The following is a 26933-nucleotide window of genomic DNA, read 5'->3' on the forward strand; positions in this document are numbered from 1 at the left end:
TGTTTTAGAGATAACACACTGATAAATTTACAGATGAAATGTCTAGAATTTGGTCCAAAATGATCCTGGAGAGGATTCGAGGTGAAACAAGAGAGAGTTGTGTCATTCCAGATGATAACTGTAGAAAATGGGTGAAGGTTTCATATGCGTAGAAGATTTCATTATACAATTCTCTCTACTTTTACATGTCTGAAATTTTCCGTAAGTTTAATATAAAAAATTTTAAAAAGGCAAATGGTTGCTTTAAACACAATGATCTGCAAGGAGAAATAGGGGTAGGTTAAGGGAGAATGAGACAAAAATAGAGAGTAACAGCTAAAACTGTAGACAAAATACAATAAAGAAGAAATAAAATGAAAAAAATAAACGGAGAAAAATGCCTCATAATGCAGGACATACAATCTGATGAATATTTTTGGTGAAAAATAAATAAAAGAAGTGTATTATGGAAGTCCAGACCAGGAGCTGGCAAACTTTTCCTGTAAATATTTTAGGCTCTGTAGGCAAAATAATGTTTTGCAACTCTACTCCACTCTGCCCTCATACTGAGAAAGCAGTCACAGAAAACAAAGAAACAAAAGGGTGTGGCTGTGTTAGAACAAGACTTTATTTGTAGAAATAGCTATTGTCATATTTGGTCCTAAGGCCATAGTTGGCTGACTCTTGATGTAGACTGTCAGTCCTTCTTGGCTCTTATGTCCCCTAAATTATTTTGAACTCTGTGTTAAAAATGTTTTTCTTAAATACGTGGTTAATTAATATGCTTACTAGGTTCAATGGTCTGATTTTTAGACTAACAATGAACCTCATGTTTATTGGTGTTAATAAAGCTTAGTTTTAGCATAATACAAAATCCTTACCTTTAGCATAAGCTGAGACATTTCCTTGAGTTTTTCAGCTGTGTAATATTGGCGATGTAATAAAGGATGATTGGCCATTTTTCTCAACTGCATCATGACATTGCACATTTCTGTGTTTTTTTCTGTAACACATTAAAAACAACAAGCTGATAGCTGTTTGTTGAAATACAACTCAATGCAAACAAAAGGTTTTAAAACTATTTCTTCAAATTCCAACTAATTTTAAAAAATGAGCAAATCCCACTATCATAGGACTAAACAAAATGCAGCCCTAGTACAGAATTATTTTTCATATAAAATTGTGAAAATCAGGTTATACCCATGTTATTGATAGATTTTTTCAATCTGTTGAAAAGACCCAAATAGAGTTGCTCCTGCTTCTCTGACATTGCACACAACTCAATTCGATCTTTCTTGGGGGGTAGCTGCTTGAGAACCTGTGAAAGGAAAACAGTTGAAGCAGATCATTCAAATACAGAAGAAAACAGATTTTTAAAAACCAATCATAATAAAAATATGCAGATAAGAGTTACCTCTTCTTTTACTCTTCTGAGAATAAATGGTTTTATAATTTGTTTTGCATGTGCTATTCTCTCCTTTTCATATATAGTTTGCTCATCTGCTGATTTCTAGGTAAAATAAGAAAATGACCTTTTAAATTATTCATTTAAATGATCACAATAACAGTATTACAGAACATGAAAATCTCTCTCACTACAATCTGAGTTATTTCCCAGAGAAACTCAATTCATTCTAGATGGACTTGAATTCTGGGCTGTAATATATTTCCTAAAGCTCCACATGTATTTTGAGGTTTTGTGACACATAATCGTGTACTCTGCAGAGGTAATGAAATTGAACTGCACTAGGATGGTGTTCAGAAGTAATTAACTGATAAGTCATCACTGATTACATAGATAACTCTCTTGAAAAAATATGTGTGTGTTTAAGATAGTTTGGGTGGAGGGGAAGAGAGAGATAAGTAGAAAACTTGTATTTATTTGTGGAAAATGGTCCCAAAAGAAAGCTAGTGCGGGTCTACAGAAATCGGACGGTTCCTAGTCAAAACCTGTTAATTTTGGAGAAGAGGAATTTTATTCTAAGAAATCCTCCACATCCTATGATCTGCTAGGCCATCAAGTGGGATACATTAGTGAAAGTTAGAAAGGCAGTCAGTTTGCAGTAGAAGATTATCACAGAAAATTCTCGCAGAATACGTGATTTGGGTGTGTCAAGAATCTATATTACCATTGCTGTACTGGAAAATGAGAGTTCTTGAAAACTACACTCTTACTTTTTCTAAGCAATAGGGAAAAAATTAACCAGATTTTCTTTGAAATAGGATTTCCTTATTGTGACTTTTAGAAATTGTTACTTTTTAATTTATGGAGTTTTAATTCAAAACATATTTCCCAGTGGGGGAATTTTCTGGATATTCTACTTTTGCCCAGTTTTATAGTTTACCTATTAAAAAATGCTAATTTACCTAATTTTAATAAAGAAGATGGTAGCTCACATATTATATATCTGAGCTACCCACTAATTTTAAATTGTCATTCTTCAGAAAATTAGGATATTAAAAACCAAAACTTTTAGACAATGATTATAGAAGCCACCAATTTATTTCCTATTGTATTCTGGCTGACTTCCCAACTCATCCGATCATAGGATATCAACTACTTAAAACTTATTTCATAGCACATATGCTACATGAAAACAAGAAAAAGAGATAAAATAGAAAAACGGTCCGGGTAAAACAAAGTAAGTAAACAAAGTAAAAGTAACAAAGTAAAACAAAGTAAGACAGTTGAGAAAAAAATATGAATTTATGCTTACTGTCTTAGAAGAAAACATTCTTCGTATTTCACTGGTGCTACTACTGAACATGTGCGGCATAACAAAATTCAACAGCGACATGAGTTCTAACAGGTTATTCTGCACAGGTGTGCCTGTGAGCAGCAAACGGTTATTTGCCTGTGAACAAAGGTAAATTTTAGATTAGTATTTTTTTTTTTTTAAAGATCCACATCCTTCTTGTTCTCCCCCTCAGTGAGGGAGAAAAAAATTAAAACCATTATTAGTAATATAACATTCTGTCATAAAAGATAAGTAATTTAGAAAAATTATCATATATTGTACTTTAAGGTAGAATGTGTAAAACTAAGTCTCATTTTATTAAGTAGGTAACTTGTGTTCCCACATTACTTTTTGATGAGGCAATGGAAGAAGACAGATTATATCTGATATTCATGAAGTTTGTCCTATAGAACAAAGGTTGGCAAATTGAAGCTCATGAGCTAATGGTTTTTACATTTTAAATGCAGTGTTTGAAAAAAAACGAAAAAGCAAAGAACAAGTGAGAGAAGCTGAATGGCCCACAAAGCATGAAATATTTACTTACCTGGTCCTTTACAGAAAAAGATTGCTGGTCTCTGATATAAAATACTATATATATTAAAATACATAATCTGAAATTTTATAATAATTGGACAAATTCACAGAACACTCTCTTACATTAATTGTCATAAGGTGCTGGTAGCGGATGGAGCCCATATTCTTCAGCATATGGCCCTCATCAAAAATTGCGTAATTCAATTTCAGCCGACGAAACAGACTACGATCATCAGAACTGCTGATTGCACAATTATACCTGTTGCCAAAGAAAAAACAATCTCTAAGATCATACCTTTAAGAGCATGGACTCGTGAGATTTAATGTTTTGACAAATTATTTTTATGTACATATTTCTAATAGCCAGTAGCTAAAAGATAACACTAGACACAGTTGGTACTCAAATAAATATTGATGTACTTATATCCAAAATTATTGATGTACATGTAACCAAGTTACAAAAGCTGCAATATGCAGTTAAAAGACAATTCATATGTTATAATGTAATTAGACAACTTCTACACATCTAGGAAGAGGCCAATTTGGGTACAATTTATATGTAACCTGCAATTATTACACACTTTGCTTTATGAACTGTTATATTTTAAGAAGCAGTAGAAAAAAGAACATGAAGATAAGACATTTCTGTTAAGAACATGACACCATTTTATTAAACTAGTAGAGTGAAACCAAGAAATAAGAGTTAACAGCAGCTAGCAAGACTATATATGAAAATGGAGTCCATTTTATTAAGAAAAGATGAATTTTCGATGAATTCTTTTAATCATGACCTCCTATAGAATTAACAAAAGACTGCTATCATGGCATTATACACCAAACTGAAAAATGCCTGAATCTTCAACATAACTCATTCTATTGCTTTTGTTGCATAGTTCTTAGCACAAACTCTCCTTTATTTTACTACTAATATTTTTAAAACATTTTTAAAAAATTTAGGTGGATGTACAAAATTATTTTTCCAAAAAAATTTTTTCTCAATACTTACGTGGTCACGATTACATTGTATTCTTCGTATTTACTATGAATGTTATATCTAATCTGTTTACGTTCTTCTTGAGAACCTAGAATTTAAAAATGACACATACACACTGATTGTATTTATTGTACTTTACTGTATGCTAAGATTTTAAAGAGGTCTCCAAAGTTAAAAGGATAATGACATATTCTTACCATAGTAACAGAGCACCTTTAAAGTGGGACACCATAAATTAACTTCCCTTAGCCAGTTATCTATAAAACAAAAGAGATATTACTTGCACCTGCTACAACAGGTAGACGTGTGCACTGAAATGAACACTAAAGTCTGAGAAGTTCTACCCAGAAATTATTTTTATAAAATAATAGAAGATAATTTTTAAAAATCACAAGACTCTTCACAATTTTACTCTTGATGATTAAAATGACTTTGAGATTTTGAGGTGGCATCAAAATGAAGAGCAGAGGGCCAACCATTATATTTATAGGTGATTATTTATTTCCAATTTAAAGAGGATTTTTTTTTTTTGGTACATTCATACATACATTCTCTTACTCTAGTCTACATTCAATCAATTGAGAATGAATGAAAGAGTAATTTGAGTGGGGATGATCTGCATACATTCTTTCTTAATAAATGTTTAATTATAAATTCAAAAGTGTTTCTCTTAAATTACTCATTAAAACAACTTAAAAGTATTATGAAAACAATTGATCTTTTCAAATGGTACATGATCTACAATAATTTATAGATAATCTATATAATAAGCTGAATAACTGACTTATATTGGAGTTATTTTCTTTAAAAAGACTTCCAGTATAATCAAACACACATATGCAAAGGGGTGAAAAGTGTAAGGAAACCAAAGAAATGAATATTCACCTTCACAAACTAAGAAATCACACACACACACACACACACACACACACACACACACACACGGTTTTTCTTCCCCTTGTATAAAATACTACTGAGTCAAGTAAAGTTGTCCACAGTATTACAAACCTATAGTTGATGCTGGAACAACAATCAAATGAGGACCTTTATTACCCTCCTGATAGAGGTACGCTAGGAATGCAATCGCTTGAATAGTTTTTCCCAGGCCCTAAAACGAAAAGTTTAAAAGACAATATACTAGATTTAAAAACAAACAAAAAACCCAAATAAATATTGGGAAAATGAAAGGAAAAAGAATACTTTTGGTTTTATTTATTTATGATTCCCCATGCAACTCTATGAGAATTTCTACTATATTCTTAGTTTTCAATAACACATAAAACAGATCATAATCTCCAAGTGATACTACAACTTAGTTAAGGGTAGGAATGTATTTTAACTGCTAGTTAATATGTAATACACATTGATATAGAAGACCTCTGCTTGCATATAAAGGATATAATTTTGGTAACTGTTAATATAAAGCAACTACTTAATACATACTGGCTGGATGGAGAATGATGTTCCAATGACTAACTGGAGCGGAACATATACCTATCCTATTACCCAGCAATTTTACTCCTAAAAATATATTCAAGAGATATGAGAGCATATGTCCACAAAAAGACTTGGGTAAGAATATGGATGCAGATTTACTATAACAGCCACGCACTGGAAATAATCTAAATTGCCATCAACAGGAGAACGGATAAACAAATTGTAGCATATTTATACTATGAACTACCACAAGCCAATAAAAAAAACCAAAAAACAAACTACTGATACATGTAAGAAGAGGATGAATCTTAGTAACTTTATTATGCATCAAATGAACCAGAAACAAACAGTACATACTGTATGAATCTATTTATATAAAGTTCAAAATCAGAAAAAAATTATTCTATAGTCATAGGTGTCAGAATAGTAGTGGTGGTAATGACTGAAAAGGAGCATAAGGGAACTTTCTGGGATGATGGAAATGTTTATGTCACATACAGTCAGATGGGTGTACATATATGTAAAAAGTCACTAAGCTGAACATTTGTGCATTTTATTTCAAGTAAATTATACATCAATAAAGTATTGCATTAAAAAAAAAAAGGCTCCTGAGGAAATGTAGCTCCTTAGGAGAGCTAAACATTGCCAAGTGTTAGGAAGTGAATTGCCTCAAACCCCAAACATGTTGAAGCCCTAACTCCCAATGGTGGGGTTTATTTGGAGATAGAGCCTCTAAAGAGATAAGTAAAGTTAAATAGGGTCACAAGGGTAGGGACCCAACTTCTATCATAAAAGAAGAGATGGATGTTTCTAGAGAAAAAGCCATGTGAGGACACAGCAAGGTGTCCATCTGCAAACCAAACAGAGTAGCCTCAAGAGAAACCAAACCTGCCAACACCTTGATTTTAGACTTCCAGCCTCCAGAACTGTGAGAAATAAATTTCTGTTGTTTAAGCCACACTGTCTTTAGTATTTTGTTAGGGAAGCCCTAGCAGACACTACCTTATCATAAATATTGTACTCTACAGGTTACAAAAACAGTTTCACATAATATACCTCATTTGATACCAAATATAATCTTATGATACAGGAATTTTCCTATGTTTTATTAATATTGGCTCTGAGAAATTAGGTCATTTGGTAAGGATTACAGAGCCCACAAAAGGCAAATTTGGTACACAGACCCCAGATCTGATTTCCAAGTCCAGTTTCCACAACTGTACTACTCTATATTCTATACGTAATTTCTAACTATTTTGAAATTCTGCATATATTATTCAATTTTATATTAGATAAATAGCATCTCTGTTTTAACGACAGTATGAGGTATGTGTGGAAACTGTCTTGAAAAACTAAAGATTATTTTACTAGAAGCTAGCTAGAGAACAAGGATTATTACCTTTGTTAATTTTTATTTTGGAAATCTAATATACAATGTAATACATATATTCAATAAACATTTTCTCCATTGAACATTACTCATTTTTAATAAACACTTTTTAAAAAGCATAGCTGGAGGAAGGAAGGTAAAGGTTAGATTAAAGGTCAAGTTTCTACATGACAATACTTGGACTATTGGCTGTAATGAACTTCCTAAGCTTACCTTCAAGCAAAATGTGATCTGGAAAAGAACAGAAACTCAGAAACATCTAATAAAAGTAAAATGACTGAAATGATGGTGATGATAAACGTGTAGATTTATTTACTAACAAGGACAGGTACCTAGGATAAATTTTAAAGGGAGCTACAGAAAAGCACATGTAGTAAAATCTCTTTTAATATGACATATGTATGTATATGTGTATGTATATATGCATACACACACACCTACAAAAGAAAATATCCTGGAAAAAGATATATACCAAAATAGTACTTACTCTAAGATGGCAGGATTATGTGTGATTTTGTTTTTTTTTTCTGTGTATTTTTATGTAACATCTAATTTTAAAAACACATATATTTATTAATTTGATGAGAAAGACAAAAAACCTATTTTCATTTTTGAGGGGAAAGTTAGGAGGTTAGAACTAAGATAAGCAACAGAAAACTGAGAGGAGTGAGAGGGATTATACCTTGGTAAGAGCAGTAAACTAATAGGGACAAGGGAAATTTTCATCTTTTGAATGACAGCAAGGATGCCTATTAATGATAAATCCTAGAAATAGAGTACTACTTACCATTTCATCTGCCAAAATGCCATTAAGTCCATGTTTATGTACCAATGCCAGCCAATTCAAACCAACCTTCTGATAGGGCTTGAGTGACAAACTGGTAAAGAGAGAGTTACCAGATATTATAGATTTATACCTCTATTAGTTTTTTCTACTAGTTTTCTGAGAAGAGGTTTAGGTTTACAATGCACCAAAAAACTGAAGTATCTAGTTATAGTCTTACCTTTTAACTTACTGTTAAAAGCTATTTACACTTACTTAAGAAAATGAACCCAAAACATAATACATTTTAAAAAAACCTCTCAAATTTTATTCTGTATTTGTTGTTTCTGGCAATAAGAATTACCAAAAAATTTTCACATTCAGTCATAATGTAATGCCACCAAATTAATTCCACAAATGATCAGAATATTAACAATGATAACATATTACTAATATAATATTTATACTCTAGAAAAATGTACTGATTTGAATATTAGCACAGTAAGGAACTTAAAGTATTAGCACAAAAACATATGCATAATTTGCTACTTTGCCAGGCTGATTTAATAAAACTTGCTGACTGAATGCCAATCACCTCTAATATCACTGGTATGTATAATTCTGGAGGATGTATGTATGTATGTGTGTATTTATGTTTGAACTACATATAAATGTAAATTTGCTAGGCATCAATAAAGACCAGTGAGTAGAAAGCAGCAGGCATGTGTCAAAAATCTTATTTAATTTGTGAACACATGAACAGACTAATCCCTGGGAGCAACTTGCTTGGATGGCAACATGGAAGGGGTCTAATGGACGAAATGGTTAGTTTTTTCTAAAAGTTCAAGTGGTTAAAAACTAATGGCAGTTATTTACTGAACATCTATTATATACAGATATACAAAAATATCATTTTCTAGCATCACCTCATTCAATCTTTTAATATTCTATTAAGGTAGTTATTTTTTAACAGATGAAAAAACCCGAGGCTCAGTAAGTTGCCTGAGGTTGCATAGCTACAAAGTCTTATGGCTAAGATTTTAACTCATAAAAGTCTACCTCATGCAAAAGCTTATTCTTATACTCACTGGGAAGCATAAACCCCACATTAACATAAAAACTTAGGACAAGGCCATGCTTCTCACTCTACAGCTTTTATCATATCCCCTTAATTTCCTGTTACACAGATCCTATCTGCACAGGGAGAAGGGGTCTGATAAATGGCTCTGATAAATGGTTAAGGGGTCAAATTCTGAAATCAAGACACTTTAATTAGAACAGCGATCAAAGAGGTGAGGTCCAAAGATATCCATCTTAAATCAGAATCTATGTTTCAACTGTGGGGTACGCAATCTATAAAATAATTCTCATTTGAAAAAATTAAAAGTATAGGTAGGAAGAATCAGCAGTACTGCTGAAGACTTTACAGTTCATTTTTTAAAATGTCTTTGCCTTCTTGGCCAATATAATTTCTATGCCACTATGAAAGTAATAATAAACAGAATATTATCATAGACATTTTAATTTTCAGGTCCAGATAAATTCTACTATACTGGTAGAGTAAATGCTAATATTGGAATTCTAGACACTATACTTTACATGCATGGGCTTTACATGCATTATTACTTTATTTAATCTACATTATAAAGTAGATACTATTATTATCATCATCTCCATTTAGAGATGGGATTTAGAGATTCTCTCTGGGATTCAGAGAAGTTAAGTAACTTGCCCAAGGTCACAGCTATCCAAATCCATGTCTGCAGTGGCAGAGCTGGTACTCAATCCAGTTCTGATCCAGAGTTCAGCCCTTAATCACTAAACAGCAAACATGAAAGTTTTCTCTCTGACCCACCCACTCTACAGTCGACACTTTCTATTTTTAAATAGAATTTTCATTATTTTCCCGAGTCCTTCCTACTGTCTTAGTCATCCCCCACACATTAAGGTTCACATTCCATGAAAATGATGAAACTTGATACGGTAGGCATATTACATCACTTATAAATGCATCCCAAGGGCCAACATGCTACCCCAATGTAAATTTATCACAAATAGCCAAGAAATATTCTTAACAAAAATTACTGAATATATGTTATCACCAACACATGTTGAGGAACGAGTCTAACTATTAAAATATTCTTCACTATACATAAAATTTTAAAAAGTGATGAGGAAATTTTGAGAAGCACTGAATTTTTCATTCAAATAAAATTGTTTCATCCACATTCACAAAGCAGCTATGGTAGCTGTTTTGATCAGGACATTAAATACCTGTTATATTGAAGTATTTGTTTTAAAAATATAAGTGTGTATGTGTGTGTACTCGCTCCTCTGCTAGATTTATGTAAATCACAAGTAACTTTCTGTTGCTTAGTGTCACAACAGTGCTGCCCACAACACACCCTTTCTTCAGAAAGCCAGAGGAGCACTGGAAATGTAGTTCTGGCAATCAGCTTTCCAATTCCCTCGTTAAGACAAGTTTTAAAACAGGGCAACTATATTCGTTCTCTAGCAGGCGCTAATATTTAGCTGCTATACAATCATACCTTCCATTACTTTTGACATTCAACAGTTTTCTAAAAATTTTTGTGATTGCATATGAACCCCACCCACTAGTTTACAAATAAGAATGTAATCTGCTCAGGGTTATCCAAATGGTAAGAACTATAGCCTGGGCCTTTTGAATTAGGTAAGTGATCTCTTTTCAAAAGGGGACTACAGGTATCTTTAAACTGAAGGTTTTCTTACCTCCCAATAAGGAAAAAAGTGATTTTAAGATTTTCTGAGGTCATGAAAGAAAATGAGGTAGCATGTTATTTTAAAGTTACTTGTTTTGTCGGGGGAAAAAAAATCCTTCCAGAGAGTTACTATAATTTCTTTTCAGAGCGAAAACTAAATGGGGTTTAAATTTCCTGTCAGAGAAAACTAGTATCAAAATTATTCTGAAAGGTGAGAAAGGCCTGAAATAGAAAACTGGAGTATATACAATGTGCTAAATTTAAGTTTAAAATGCAGAAATACAGGGCTACAGAAACTTTTTCAAGTAGTTCATATGAAACAGATTAGCGATGCTAGCTGACCAAAAATTTATGTCCCTCAAGTATGTCATGAACGCTGAAAATACTACCACAATAATAGTTTGTACTAATAGTAGTATCCAAACTACCAAAATATTTCTATCGTAGTACTCTGAGTTAGTCAACACATCTGCACTACTGATTTGCATTCACATCATTGTCAAATGGTTTCCCGGTAACTGTTTAGAAACATCCTGTCAAGCTGAGGATGAACAAGTTCACAAGAACCTTAGTAGATTTAGCCCAGAAAAAGACAGGACACACATAATTAAATATTATTTTATACTGAACATGTGAGAAACCTTTTCAGTTAAAACAGTTTAAAGCTGATAAATTTTAGATAAACCGCTAAAGCTTGAGAGATGGCTACATCTATGATAGGAATAAAATAGGAGAAATACTGAGGTACTTTTTTTTAACATTTCCTCACTGTATTATATTTTAATTTAAGGTAATTTTAGTTTTGACATTTTAAAATAAACATTATGAATAAAATGGTTTTGAGATACATATGAGAATTTTTTCCCTTGCAAAGACTTTATTTTTAACAGGGAGTTACAGCATGTGTGTATTCCTTTTACCTCTAAAAGGCTATTTTTCTTGTTATAATTCTTAAAAATTTCTAATAGGAAAATAGTTAATATAATTTTGCTTCAAAATAAACTTTACTATAAAGAATTTGTTCTGTTAAGCGAAAGCACAACAGCTTATTCTCCAGGATAGTTTAATATTTTCCTCTGTGCTAATAAATCCTTTCCCAGGGCAAGGAAAGTACGTCAAATGTTTCTATACTAAGCAGCCATTATGCTTGGCCAGTATACCAAGTAAAAATCTGCAAGTTGCTTGTGCAACTTACATTGGCTAAACACAAAAACCAAGACAACAAATTTCACCCCCTAAAAGTGCATTTAAATAAACTCCAAAGAGACTATCTATACAGGTTTTCAGAAGTTGTACTTTGGGACTAGATCCAAGAAGCACCTAAAAAACCCCCCAAACTATTTTTCTCACCTGTTTAATATTTCATTTAAAAAATCCTCAGTCTAATAAAAAGGATAGCTTTATTACCTGATCATACTATTTACAAGTAATAGGACTTTGTGGATGTGGGTTTAAGAGAGAAATTTTTTAAGTGATGCAATAAAGCACTTGATTTTTTAAACTCCAAATTACGATAAAGTAGACTCAACTGGGTAAGCCTTGTAGAGTGAAGAACTCCCCATATCCAATGCTGTAGAACAAGAAGGAGCAGCTCCAACTACACTTTTAGGAGATGAATTTGCTGACATGGTCATAGTTCTTTCTATGCAACAGAGAAAAGAGCTTCTTTGTGGGAACTGCATCACGTTTCCCTACACCATCCCATAGCACCCTAGAAGGGCACAGAAAAGATTGTAGCTTACTATTAAAGGCCAGTAACCATATCTTGATTTTTCTTTCATATCTTGACTTTTAATTAACCAATGATCAGCAAATATGCTTTGATCATTAACTTAGAAAAATATCAGAAGTACATAAAATCACCAACTAAGGTAAATAATTTTAATGAGACCCTAGTGCTAATCTTATTAAATACCTATCAGAAATATTTTGAACAGAAATAATTCATTTTAAAAATTACATAACACTGCAGACTATGGATACACCATAAATCATTCTAACTAGTCTCGGACCTTAGCAACTTCGACTATTTCCATGTTATTGCCTCTGTATGTATTATCACAGTAAACAATTTTATACTTTTTTTTAAAAAAGGAAGCATTCTGAACAGTCCTGAGTTTCCAGACAACTTGAAAATAAACTTTTAAAAGAAGAAGTTCAAAACAACGCCCCGCCCGCCATATCCCAACATCATGCAAAGGAGGGGTGTTCACAATTACAAAACGCCGTTTTCATACATTCTGGTTGTTGGACAAATTTTTTAGTGAAAACAATTTAGTGGTTTTTTTTTGCAAGAACTCGGACAAGGTATTTTACTGACAGTAGCAGTTTGGGGAATATACTTTTTAAATATACACTTTTTATAATTTTTCCTTATATAATCTATTTAATAAAAGTGTCCTTTTCAATTTTTATGTGTTTTTACCTCAAAAAGATTAAAAATTTTGGGCTTTTGAAAGCATTTAATCGCATATATAGGATACTTCAATCATTTCACTTATGATCAAAAAGAAACTGAACTAAGACAAATTTTTACATTGATGCAGTTGAGCAGCTGACTCTGAAGCACTAAATTAAGAGGTAGCTAAAACCACCTTTTCAGTTTCTGTGATTATATATGAAATTATCTGTCATCAGACAAGGAAAACATAGGTTACATAAGACCATAATATCTCCTCCCTCTAAGTTACAATGTGATAATGGAGTAAAATATCCTGATGGGGGGAGGGGGGGTGACGATCAATGAAAAACAATTCATATACCACTTACATGCCATTATAGGAAACCCTGAGTTTCCCTTTTAAACATTAGTTTTCCTACCATTTGCACATTTAAGTTTCCTAGGCACAATACAGGAATAAATTCAACATTTTTATACAACTGAGATAAAATAATGAATAGGTACATACAACAAGTATTACCTTTGGTTTAGAATGGAGGGTTGTTCTATGTTCCATCCACCTCCATTTCCAGTGAGCATGGTAACTTGTTTTGTCAATTTATTTGAAATGTCTTCACATTTGTTCATAAGCCTTATAACTACATCCCTTTCTTGGATCAGTGTTTTACAGTGCCATATCAAATCTTCTGATAAGCCATTCGTTTTGGACATCTTTGTGAACTATGGCATGAAAAGAAAAATAATTTAACAGTTCAGATCTAGTAAATAGGGAGCCAATTTCTTTCTCTGTGAGGGAAAAAAGTTTGTTAAACTTTTACTAATGACCTTAATCAATGTGAAGAGAACCTGCATTTGCATTCTCACGTTTCACTTTGATAAATCCCACTGTCACCTCAAACTCATCATGTTGAAATAAAACATACCTTTTTCCTCAAAACGCACCATCCCAAGCTTGCTACCTTGACCCTGGTAGCTGTTCTCTTATGGGAGAAACTCTAAAGTAATTGTTAATGTCTCCTATCAGGTTTTGTCTTCAAAAGCTCGGATTTATGACTATTACCAAAGGTAATAGTGCCAAATATAAAAACTGCATACTAGATCTCTTGCCTCCATTTTTGTCACTTCCTATGAATATAAGATTAATTTTCCTAAAACGTACTTTGCCCTATCATCACAGTACAACCCCTCAAGCTTACAAAACTCCAATTATTATTTGTCACTTGATATTTTTCTCTAAACTGAGACAACTACTACTTGGCAAGATATTATGTGAATCAAAAGTATACCGTGACCAATTCAATAATTTGATAAAAGTTAAGAATAGTATCAATTTCAATACAAGACTTGTATAAATGGGTTTGTGTGAAAACTCAGAATTTCTTTCAAAATGTATTTGTATTTATTTTTCTAAAGGAGACACTGAATACTTTACAAGGTAAAAGCTGTAACAGAATTAGAATTTTCCCAAATAGATAGCTGAAAAAAATATATCCTGAAGAACTATACAAAAAAAATATTTTTAGTGTAAAGGATTAGAAAAAAGCCCAGTAGCTATTTGAAAGCTGTTTGTTGGGCAAAAAGAAAAATACCATAATCCAGAACAAAGGAAACTAAACTAAAACCATCTGTTAGAATAAAGCCACACATGGTTTTGATTCATAGTATCGTATTTAGCATATTCTTTCAAGTTATGACAAGAATCTCATTAACAGCTCTAAATAATCCCCATGAACACACAGTATTTCTAAGTTCACAGAGAAGCTCAAGCAACAGAAATTCAATACTCAGAGGATATACTAAGAAAATTTCATAAAAAATGCAGCTTATACTAACATGTATTTTTCACATCTAACCTAGAGTAGGTTGGTAGAAATGAAACTTACTCGTCTATTCCAAAGCCATGTTATTACTGTACTGCAGGAATAAAAAACAAAACAAACCAAAAACTTAGCATGCCACAAAATGGCATCGTGAAATAAAAAGTTATTTGTACACTACTTTATATTTTCACAAGGACAACATTCATAATCACAATGTAATCTCCCACTCTGTACTTTCCAGGGAAAAAGATGTAAACATAAAGAACAGGATATGTAAGAATCAGTGCCTTGAAGATTTTAATGAGGTTTTACTAGAACTCTTAATTAAAATATTTTTATTTTTAAATGGAACCCCAAAATTATAGGCCAAAAAACCAATCTCATGCCTATTGTGGGGTAGTGCGTTTGCGATATGCTGTGTGTGAGAGAACCAACGAGAATAACCAGGAAAAAAAAAAGAAGGAACAATATATTGTGTGCTTTGTATGTGCCAGAAACTACTAGGTGTCTTTTATTCACTAACTCATGCAGTTCTCACAACCGCAAGATCAGTCCACCAGTTCTGGATGAATAAAGATTCAATTTCCAAGGTCACAAAGTAGGATAAAAGATTCCAAAGTCTATGCTTTTCTCTTTTCACTAAAACTAGTACTTCCCAAAACAAAACAAAAAAACCCTTAAAAGTTAAAAAACACAGGGGGAAGGGTGGGATTGATATGTACACACTGCTATATTTAAAATGGATAACCAACAAGGACCTACTGTATAGCACAGGGAACTCTGCTCCATGTTATGTGGAAGCCTGGATGGGAGCAGAATTTGGGGGAGAATGGATGCATGTAAACGTATGGCTCAGTCACTTTGCTGTGCACATGAAACTATCACAACATTGTTAATCGGCTATACTCCTATATAAAATAAAAGGTTAAAAAACAAAAACCCTTTTTTCTGTAACCAACTGCCATTTTTTTGTTGGTTTTTTTTCTTTTCTTTTGTAGTTAAGTACTACCCTGGCTGGTGAAAGTACCTGGTATACAGACATAGTCCCTTGTCCTCGTGTGGTTTATAGTCATTGGGAAAGACATGCAACATACAATTTTAAGTCTTAACAACTGGTATTATAAGGGAAAAAACAAAATTTCATGGGTACTTTTCAAAAGGAGAGTAATATAATCTAGGATCTAGGAAGTCCAGAAATCAGAAAGAACTGTTTTGACTCAAGGAAGATCAATTCAGTATGTCAGAACCTAGAGAAGAGAGAAACATACATTAAAAAAAAAAACAACCAACCAGACATTACCGTTTCCTGATGAAAGAACATACCACCAACCATGTAATAGTACTGATGGGAGCATTTAATTCTAATCCTTATTCCACAGAAAATATAACCAGAAAAGCCCCGACTGGAAAGCTATAGAACAAATGATCCAGTTTCTTCACCAAAGATATTACAGGAAGGGGGGAGGGGGAGGGAGGGAGGGGGGAGGGGGGAGAGAGAGAGAGAGAGAGGGAAAGGGAGATGGGGAGGGGGGAACAGAGAGGATAGATGAAACAAGAGCAGACATACGCTGATAACTGAACCTGGTGATGAGTACATGAGGGTTCATTTAGTATTCTAATTTTTATGTTTGATATTTTTGTAGGGGCAATGAAGGGGTGTAGCAAAAAGCAACTCTTACTCTTACTTCATGATGCTCCAACAGTTTGATTGAGACTTTTAATGAACTTGACATTTTGGTTATTTCTAAAGTCAAAGTTTCAACTTAACTCCGTGAGGCTTCCAACTCTCTTTACCCTCCCTTTCCATACAAACCAACCAACATTAGAGATGACCGAAATTATTGCTGCTGGATTAGAATTTAGATCTATCTAGTACTTTAGGGGGCTTCCCTGGTGGCGCAGTGGTTGAGAGTCCGCCTGCCAATGCAGGGGACAAGGGTTCGTGCCCCGGTCCGGGAAGATTCCACATGCTGCGGAGCAGCTGGGCCCGTGAGCCATGGCCGCTGAGCCTGCGCGTCTGGAGCCTGTGCTCTGCAATGGGAGAGGCCACAGCAGTGAGAGGCCTGCGTACCGCAAAAAAAAAAAAAAAAAAAAAAAAAAAAAAAAGAATTCTTCTACTTTGTTGCTTCAATATCCTCAACATGTGAGTCCTCATCCCACTGACATCTCAACCAACAGGAAGAAGAGATCCTTTAAGGACGCTTTCCCAAAATCATGGTATACTTCTGCTTACAACTCACTGGACAGGAATTTGTCAAATTACCAAAGGGAGGCTGAAAAATGTAGTCTTAATATATTGTGGGTAATGTGACCAGTCATAAATCTGTTTAAAAGCACAGAGGGGGTTAAAAAAAGAGAGAGAGAGAAAAATGATTTGATCCAAAAAAGTTTGACTCAATATGACTAGAACTGATATTGGGGGAGAGTAGAAAACTATAATCGTTTCTTAACATTTCACTAATAATATATACAAAACTTCCAACACAAAATATTGTGGATATCTGCAGCTAACATTTTTTAAGAGACAGACAATTGAACGAGCACTTAACTTTATTTAATCCTTAGCCTTCTCCAGAGGTCAGTATCATAATTACACCCCACTTAGAGAAGAAGAAATACAGGAACAGAGAAAGAACTTGCTTAAGGTCGTGTAAGTTGCTAGAAAATGTCAGAACTGGGATTCAAAAGCAGGCCATCTAGCTCCACTATATTATTTACTCTTATTTTTTACTCTTATTATTTTTATTATTATTATTATTTACTCTTATTATTTACTCTTATTATTTACTCTTATTATTTTTACTCTTATTTTTTACTCTTATTATTTACTCTTATTTACTCTTATTATTCTTATTACTTATTTACTTATTTATCTTATTACTTATTTACTCTTATTATTCTTATTCTTATTTACTCTTATTACTCTTATTAATCTTATTCTTTACTCTTATTATTTACCCTCAAGTATGGTTTTTACAAAACCAAGGGAATAAATAAAGAGGCATGAATGGAATTCCGAAACAAGAGAACCAACAGAGAGAAAAACAACATTCCTCAGGATGTTGGGGAAATGAAATTCCAATATCACAGCTGTTCCCCTACCATAGGTCATAAGACTCCAGAAGAGACTTTTCCAAGAAGATGAAACTGACAAAATATCTGAAGTGTCTAAAAACTGAGGGGAAATTTAGACAATTAGGGAAGAATTTAGAGCCGAAGTAGTAAGTATATACAAAACTAAGAAAACAGAAAAACCAAGACAACTAGTAAGTAGGGAAAACAAAATGCTGAGCAAGGAAAAAAAGTAATCATGTAGTATATAACATGGCTCAGCTATAAAAGGCATTTGCATAGTCTAACAATGTAGATACTAAAAAATGATTTTCAAAATTACCGCATTATTAACATACTGATAGGACTGGGGAATGGGAAACGGGCATGTGAGGTGAGACAGAGAGCGAGAAGAGAGCTAATCCTACCACAATGCTATAATGTCTATGTCATGTCAAAAGATAAGGCCTGCAACTGAAAAATTTTAAAAAAGCATTATCTTTATATTCCTAGATATGGAAGTGATAAGAATCAGACAGAAGATGTAGAAGCAGTTATCTGTAGTACAGGAAATAGGCTGGAGAAGGGGATGGATATGGATTTTCAGGGAGAACAAGCCTGTAGAATTTTTTAACTTGATCTAAATACACGCATAAATAATAAAAAAATAAAAACATTAAAAGAAGCCCAACATTTAATTCCAAAACACTTTTATTAGGTGTGTGGGGGGCAGGGAAAATGGGTGTCTGCCCCTAAGGAAAGGTGTAAGAACACTCTACTGTTATGTTACTGCTTGCTGAAGACAAAAAGCATTTAACAATCCTGTAAGTTACTTAGCTTCACTAAAACAAGACCTAAGAAATACAAAGTACTCTGTAAATGCGGGATCCACTAGTAAATCTAAAGTTGTTGATGAGCACAGCAAATACGATCCTAATTACATAATATGAAATATACAAACATATTCATAAACAGATGGATGGTCAATAAAGTCTGAAGTGGGAAGTATCTTTGGTAGAATTTTGGCTAAACTTGATTTTCTTCTTTGTTCTCGCATGTACTGTTTCAATTTTAGACAAAGAAAACAAATCGTTCTTCAAAAAAATGATAAAGCTATTTTCTCAGAGGGAAAAAAAGAGAAAAAAAGTAATTGCTACTTAACTGGATAATTACATGAAAAAAGAACATCAACATGGCCCTGATAACTATCTCTTTGATTAAAAAGTCAAGTTATTACTTTAAGGTCTTTATCTTTTTAAATCACTCACAAACTGAAGTACCTATCTCTTGCCACCATGTGTCACTCTTACAGTACAAATAATTTTGCATTTCTATAGGAAGGGGGAAATCGTTTAAAAGCAGATTTAATTCCCCACCTAAGAAGTAACATTATTGAGGACAGGAGTCTTAAATACTATAAATACCTGGGAGCAGCCTACAAAGTACTCAAAATGCATTTATAATTTTAAAATAAATATTTATCAAACTTAACAAAAATGAAAACAAAGCCTGAATACAGTAATCACACACTTTACTGAAGCCACCCTATCAGGAAGTAGTATGCATTACAATTCTTCGAGTCACAAATTTAGACAGCCATTTTACAATAAAGCAAAAAAGAAAACCTGTGCTCTAAGTCACTAGTGGATGGGAGCAGCACAATGACGAGTAATGTTTCCACATGAGGTAAACCCGGGTTGCCTGGTTAACAATCAAAGAAAACTGCATTTATGCTGATCTAAATGTTAAGGAACTAAATGCATATATGAAAAATTTTTAGATTGAGCTATTTATGAATGAGCTATTCATGAATCTTGATTTGATCAGTATACTACGCTTCTGATTAAAGTACAAAGATGCAACATAATAAGATTATAATAGACATAATAGCATCTCCACCCTATTTTGCACAAAGCTAGATAAAAATTCAGTAAGTGGTTGGTGAACTGATGCCATCAAATGTGTGAAATTTGGCAACAAAAACCCCAATTTTAGCACATTAACAGTACACATTTTTAAACTAATGACATTTTGGCTGGCTTTGTTTCCAAAGTCTACATGATTTAATGATGTGATTTCTTACCATAAGCACATACTTTACTGCTATGAAGCAGAAAAATAAGAGAAATGGAAAAATTATGAAGAAAATCTGACAAACACTATTTAGATTTTTATTTTTAAAAAGGGTATAAAGCTGCAAACATAAATACCCTTAACATAAAGAACTTATTTCATTAAATAACCAAATTTTCCTCATGTAAATAAGGGTGACTAGAATATCTGAGCATTTAAATTTTTTAAATGTGTAATTCTTTGACAATAAAGTCATAATCATAATGTACAATTTTTCAACTTCTGTTTTAAAAGGCACTGCTAAAATAATTTCCACATTCAAATTAATTTTATAATAAAATGACACAATGAAATACCAATGATTACATTTAACCTATCAATGTTATGGAGACTTCTGTTTTAGCAAAAAATCATAATTGAAATATGTGTTTACTTTGATTTGTTGGCTCAGTATACATTGTAATGAAATATTAATGAGTTTTAAAGTTCTGCCAAATTCCCCAATCCTGAAGACTAAACTAATAAGATTCAACAATAATGTTAAGAGTTTACTAGACATTTGCACTTTGTTCTTAATATATAATGCCTTGTAATTTTCATTAAAGTATGACTGAGGAACAAAATTAAAATTTCAATTAATTCTCTTAAGAATTTCTAAAAACAGTAGCTATGAAAACAAAAGTAAATGCTTTTTCTTTTATTTTTGAAGTAGTTCACAGGTACATTAGCAAGCCTCTCTGATTAATAGGGAAGGAGTTATATAATTTTTTTTTTACCAAAATGTACATAATATTGACCTTTCCTTTGATGACTTTAAGACATTAAATTGATCTTTAAATCAGTCATATTCAAAATTCTAAAGTAAATGAAAGCAGAAGCTGAAAGTTCTAAACAAATTAAAACTCAAAACTCATATACACTGACTTGCTAAACTGTTCATTTCCAGGAACTTGTGTTTACTAACTTTTTCAGAATAGCTAAGCCCTGTATTCGCTAAACTCAAGTGGCAAGTTTACTTTTTAACTGTTACATAAAATAATCAACATTTAGATGAATGGCTAGCAAAAATAGTCTCTGTATTCAACTTTCAGAAAGAGGGCAAGATGCTATAGGAGGTTTCAGTAGATAATGCATAATCTCCAAATTCATGTCAAGACTAATTTAAACTATGCCAATTAATTAGTAGGGGAAATATGCTTTCTACATGTTAAGTTACTGAATATTTTTAAAAGCATCTGGCACATATAACTCTGGTATAATTCACTTTTTACTATAAGATACGTGGGCAAGTAGTCACAGTGACTAAACACACTGGTGCAGATAAGGGCATTCCTTATTAAGTCAATTAGAATCCCAACAAGCCCGAGCAACCCAACTCTGTAATGACATAGGAGACCATTAAAGATTAAAAGAAAGAAGAAAATAAAGACAAGAAGAACAAGAATGCCCTTCAGCAAATACTTTAACAAATAAATCACTTAGGCAAAGCCCAACAAGTTTTGAAACGGCCTGCTTTGACAGATGTTCTCTGGAAAAGCAAAGGCTTTAGGCAAAACGAATATCTTTATTTATTTTTAAAGCCACGAGATACTAGTAATGTTGTTTCTATATTTTTCAAATATTTTAATTTTTTAGAAAATGCTATTTACAATCATTGTTCAGGGACCTTCCCACCCTGCCACTTCAAGATACTCATCAAGGGAACTTAGGTTCACATAGATTTGTCCCAAGTATAAGATTAATCACAAAGCAACTTTACTCCCTAAGTTAGGGAACAAAATTTCCTAAAAATTCATAAAACATCAAGAGTCACTATTGATGTGACTTCACATTCTAAAGCTGTAAAAAATCACATACTGCTTTCACAGGAGGGCCTGTTTAGAATCCATGCTATAAAAGCCCCCATTTTCACAATATGAAGCAAACTTTAAAAGACAGAGTTCTTACATTTCTCTGTATGAATAAGATTTGCTGACTGTTGACATTTATGAAACTCAAAATACAGGTATTTTAGATAAAACTTGTTTACAGGAAATGAAATTCCAGAAAATGATCATGCAAAGTGTACTTACCAGTGCTTATGCCTTCCCTTCACCTAACGCTTGAATTCTAGGCTTCCACACACTTTTCTATCTTTCCAATTAAAAACGCTGCAGCCTGCTACACTCCATAAAATGGCCGTATTGTTTAACCAAGAAAAACATGTTAGAGATTGAGCTGTCACTTTTAAAAGAAAAATAAAATAAACAATTGCTTCTTTGTGGTGAAGCATAAAACACTTAGGCTGGCATTTTAAATCATGGAGCTCCCCTGGACGTTGCTATTGCTCTTCAAGTAGTTGTAGTAAAACTTCCGCCACATTCTTGCTTTCTGCATTGTGTCTCAGTAGAAACAGATCAGAACAGGCTAGCAAACAACTCCTTCCTAAATGTAAGCTCTAATTTCTTCTTCTGCAGTGAAATGAACCAAGTTTCTATGCAAAAGAATGAGTGACAGTATGCCCAGCCAATCAGCTTGGGGTTTTTCAGGAAAATCACCCCTTAATTCATTCAAAATTAGGTCATATGACACTATTTGTAATACTATTGGCTTAGAATGAAAGTAATGTTTGACTCTACACAGGATAAGGCCACCCATCTATGCGTCCCTGGGCTGAAGATGCCTTGACTATAAACGGTACTGTGAATTAAATACACACACACAGGGGAAAACAAAAGAATGTAGCCTTACCAGAGCTTCCCAACTATTAAAGGGCCGGAGTTCTGTTATCTTCTGAGCCTTTTTCTGAGAACACTGAGGAATCAAAGTAAGTTCACCAATTGAAGCATCTTGAAGGAAGTGAAGAATTTTACCTTTATAGCCATCCTCCATCACTTCTTCACCACTACTATAGTCCTCGTCTAATGAACTACCGACATCAGAACCTGAATCATATTCAGAGTCTTCAATAACTCTTTTAGGATTAAATACAGTTTTTTTACGTTTCTTGTTAAAACCATTTTGTGGTTTCATGGAACATTTCTGTTTCAGTTTTGTTTTAGCTGCGTTTTTAGGATAATTTTGACTCCTTGAAGAAACTTCTTTTCCATTTGGAAACTCACTTGGTGAAGCATATTGCATATCTGTGTACAAAGACAAAAATAACTACATTAGAAAGATATAAATTAAATATAAATTAAATAACTACATTAAAGATAAAATTAAATAAATCTTCAAGTAAGAAAATGATTTATACAAGTATTCATGCTTCTTTTAATACAGAATTCAACTATAATTTATTGTTAAATCTTGATATACTTTAAAGAGAAATACTGAAGTAGAATTTGAAGTTATACAATGAATTGAAATAGTTTCACAAATAGGTGACAACTTTCTTAAACGAATTAAATATAAATCCTCATTTTCTATCAAAGATCCTGAGAATATAAATGGCAGCTGCATATACATAAGATGTCCCAGATGTTATTTAGCAGCCACACCCCCAGGCCAAAACTGATGGGTGTAGCAAAAATAATGCTCATCCTAAATTAAAACTATCCATAATAAGACTAATTTTTCCATCACCCATCCCCACTTCTAGGTTCATCATTACCAAAAATCATTTAAATATGTTATTAAAAAGCACCACTACTTTATCACTGATTATGCTATCATATTCCATGGATTTCTAAGATGCCTGTGATCGAAGGTACACTTATTTTATGTACTAGTAAGAAATATGAACAGTTACTCTATAACATAGTATTTTGTTATTTAGAATGTTTATGTTTTACTCAGTCCAAGAGCTTTTAGATTTGCATATTATCATACATTCATTCTTGTACACATATTAAAAAGTAAGCAAAATAAATTGAATATTCTTCACATTTCTTCACATTCATAATCTTTCCCTTCTGAATCTTTTTTCAGACTCAGAATTGGTGATATTGGTGGTTTTCTTTTCTCCACACAATATCATTCTCTGTGCCATCGAGAGCATTTGTTGTGTAGCATTTCCTAAAATAATTCATTAAAAACAGACAAAAACAACAAAAAACCTAAAGCCATTGGGTTGGCCTTTTAAAAAGCTGGCCTTCTTAAGGATGTTGCTAAACATGTGTGATTCAACTCCTCCCCACTACTTCTCTACCCTTTGGTTCCTAACGTTAAAAATGTTCCACTATGGGATCAGGGACTTTCTTCCATGCCAGTGATAACCATCTTATAAGTTTCTGATACTGGTGCTTTTGCTATTCATGTAAGTGCAGGCTAGGACATCTACGTTATAGTGATTATAAGACACCAGCAATTGTTAAGATCTTTCCTAAGAGCTGTTAAAATGTAAAAAAAAAAAATGTTTCTTTTGTACTCAATAAAACATGGTAGTTTATAAGTAGACTTAACTATCAAAAAAAAGTTAGCCAAATAGAAAAAAATGTTTATTGTTTCATTCTACACTGCAGTAAAGAACAGGCCAAAACATCTGGGAACTGGTTTCTAACATCTTGTGCAATCCCATTCTCTGGTTATTAGCTAATAGATTTACTATTTTCTTATATACTAAGATATAATATATTGGGAAATACGAATTTTCTGTAATGACATAGAACAGATAATTACCTTGGTCTTCCGCAAACACTTTTAAAGATTCTAAAGCCTCTGTGTACATCCATTCATGTTCCTTGAGTACTTCCCTTAATTCCTAGAAATAAGTCATTGATCTTTTTATTAAAAATCTAAAATTAACAACTTGTTGAAAACTTTTATGCTCTTTTAAAAATACGTACATCACCTGAAAACTTAACAGAATTCATATCTGATTATTTCACACTTGTTTTTATGTTGCTTTACAAATGCTTTCTGTATATTTAATTTCACTTTCGTAAATTGCTTCAAAGGGAAGGAAGCTTGATAGTCTTTGCATTTCTACTCTTGCTATGAAGTGCTCTGAACACTAGAGTATGAAAAAATGTTTGCTCAATTAAACTGCAACATGCAGCTAGGCTTTTATAAACTGCCAACTTCAGAACATGTAATTTGAACATATGCAAAGAACCAGCATAGCAACAAGACTTTGCATTCAGATCATCAGAATTTAGCAGATGTACTACCTGTACATATACATGTACATATACCTGTACATATACCTGAATAAATCAATACAAGTGTAAATGTATTCCCAATGTTAAACAAATAATGTGTTTTCAAGTACAATAAGGTGATTAAACACAGGGATTTTTAGCACTGGCATGCTTGGCATGGGTCTTTACTGACCCTGAAAGTATTTTTACTATCTACCAAATACACCAAAGCTTATTAAGACACTGAAATACAGTATTACACTTTAAAATTCTTCATGAAAAATTTAAAGGATGAGAATATGAAGAAAGCTAAAACAAGTGACTTGGGATTATAGATGGCTTTGTAGAGGATCTGCATTTTATATGAGATGACAGTTGTTACTACAGTTATGTTTGTTATGATTACATGATGTTACCATTATAATGCTGATACTATAGTAAGCAAATAAAGTAAATAAATAATGTAAACTAGCAGTACAAAGATATTTTATAATATTGATAAATAAAAATATTTAATCAGAACAGTGCAAAACTCACCCTAAGCTTTTCACATGGTTGATCTCAAAAGGCTATTTTGTAATACAAACATTTAGTACATACTGATTAAATTTCTGCACATGACTACTCACCTCTTTATCAAAATTGGGAAATTCCTTTTGCAATTTCAACACAATACTTTCCTGTTTTTCCCAATTACTGCTAGATTCTGCAGACTCATTTGACTCCTCTCCCTAATGGGGAGGTAAAAAAGAGAACCAATTTAAGATATCATCAATAACAACAGTCTTAAGACAATCACATTTGTATTTTGACTTGATTTGGAAGTTTTCACATTCGATCAAGAAGAATCCAAAAATGTTTCTTTTTGTTCATGTGAAAATGGACAAATTTATATCTTAAGGATAAAAAATATTACTGGTTTAAGATCACTCAAAAGACCTTGACTACATATCCAATAACTCACACTTCACTCATACAATGCTCAAAATAAGCTACATCTGCTAAAACAACTAGAATGATCCTCAAACTAACTCGAAATAATTCAGGTATACTGAAGTCTCTCCAAGCTAATGGCAAAAACCGAACCGAGCCGAACCAAACCAAACCACCTCATCCGTGCTGACAATTTCATATCCTCTACAAATTTCAAATACTGAGAGAAAAAAAGTTTACTTTTACTTCAGTCTTGAATGGTTTAAATATTAACTGCTCAGTCACAACAAAAGTGACACAATGACAAAGAAACTTATACAAAACTAAATAATATATAAATTAAACATTAATTTGGGAACTGTGGCTACTCATACACACTATCTCTTTCCTCTGTCACTTAACTTCATTTGAAGAAACTGGTTAAAATTCCACATTTAAACAAAAAAAGATTCCTTGGGCTCATATATAAGAAAAATCTTGCATTTTAGTCAATCTAAAAGCATTTATCTACTTTGCTAAGATACTGTACCACAAGCTATACAAACATGAGAGAGAAAAGCACGGTTTCATACTTTCTCTTTTACCTCCATTCTTATCCAGCAACAATACTATTTTTTTCTTTCACTAAGAGAGAAATATCTAAATTGTGAGCGATACCTTTCTTGCACACAGGAATAAGATGAAGTTCCACACAACAGAGACATAAGATGGTATGTAAGTTAGGAGTAGGAAGAAGAAAACTAGATGTGTTTTTGTAATAGTAAGTGGCCTGTGTCGGCTGCAGCACAGAGACCGTGGATATGCTATAAAGCTTAAAAATTAGACCAGCGCTAATATTGCTTAAAGGTCTGGAGTGCCAAACTGAGGTCAGTCTTTATTCAGAAAGCAAGAGGATTTTGAGCAGGGGAATAATAAAACATTAATATTTGGAGAAAGCATTTCAAAGCCATCAAAAATTCATACCGCCAACCTCGCTTTGCAGATGAAGACACTGAAACTCGAAGAACAATCCTTTTAAA

General features: G+C 32.8%; 1 protein-coding gene across 3 annotated transcripts in view; it reads right to left on the minus strand.

Annotated features, from left to right (window-relative positions):
• The window catches only part of SMARCAD1 (SNF2 related chromatin remodeling ATPase with DExD box 1), a 70658-nt gene that overhangs the window by 6836 nt on the left and 36889 nt on the right, over positions 1-26933 (minus strand). For all 3 annotated transcript variants that reach the window (XM_079920390.1, XM_079920391.1, XM_079920389.1), the window contains exons 7-19: positions 25611-25712; positions 24521-24602; positions 22652-23043; positions 13498-13697; positions 7860-7950; positions 5254-5353; positions 4443-4502; positions 4258-4333; positions 3375-3510; positions 2697-2834; positions 1394-1489; positions 1180-1297; positions 861-982 (exon numbers count right to left, since the gene is read on the minus strand). In XM_079920390.1, coding sequence (XP_079776516.1) covers positions 861-982; positions 1180-1297; positions 1394-1489; positions 2697-2834; positions 3375-3510; positions 4258-4333; positions 4443-4502; positions 5254-5353; positions 7860-7950; positions 13498-13697; positions 22652-23043; positions 24521-24602; positions 25611-25712 — 1713 coding nt within the window. The remainder of the gene's footprint in view (positions 1-860; positions 983-1179; positions 1298-1393; positions 1490-2696; positions 2835-3374; positions 3511-4257; positions 4334-4442; positions 4503-5253; positions 5354-7859; positions 7951-13497; positions 13698-22651; positions 23044-24520; positions 24603-25610; positions 25713-26933) is intronic.

The sequence above is a fragment of the Stenella coeruleoalba genome (assembly GCF_951394435.1).
Source record: "Stenella coeruleoalba genome assembly, chromosome: 4".
Taxonomy (NCBI): Eukaryota; Metazoa; Chordata; class Mammalia; order Artiodactyla; family Delphinidae; genus Stenella; species Stenella coeruleoalba.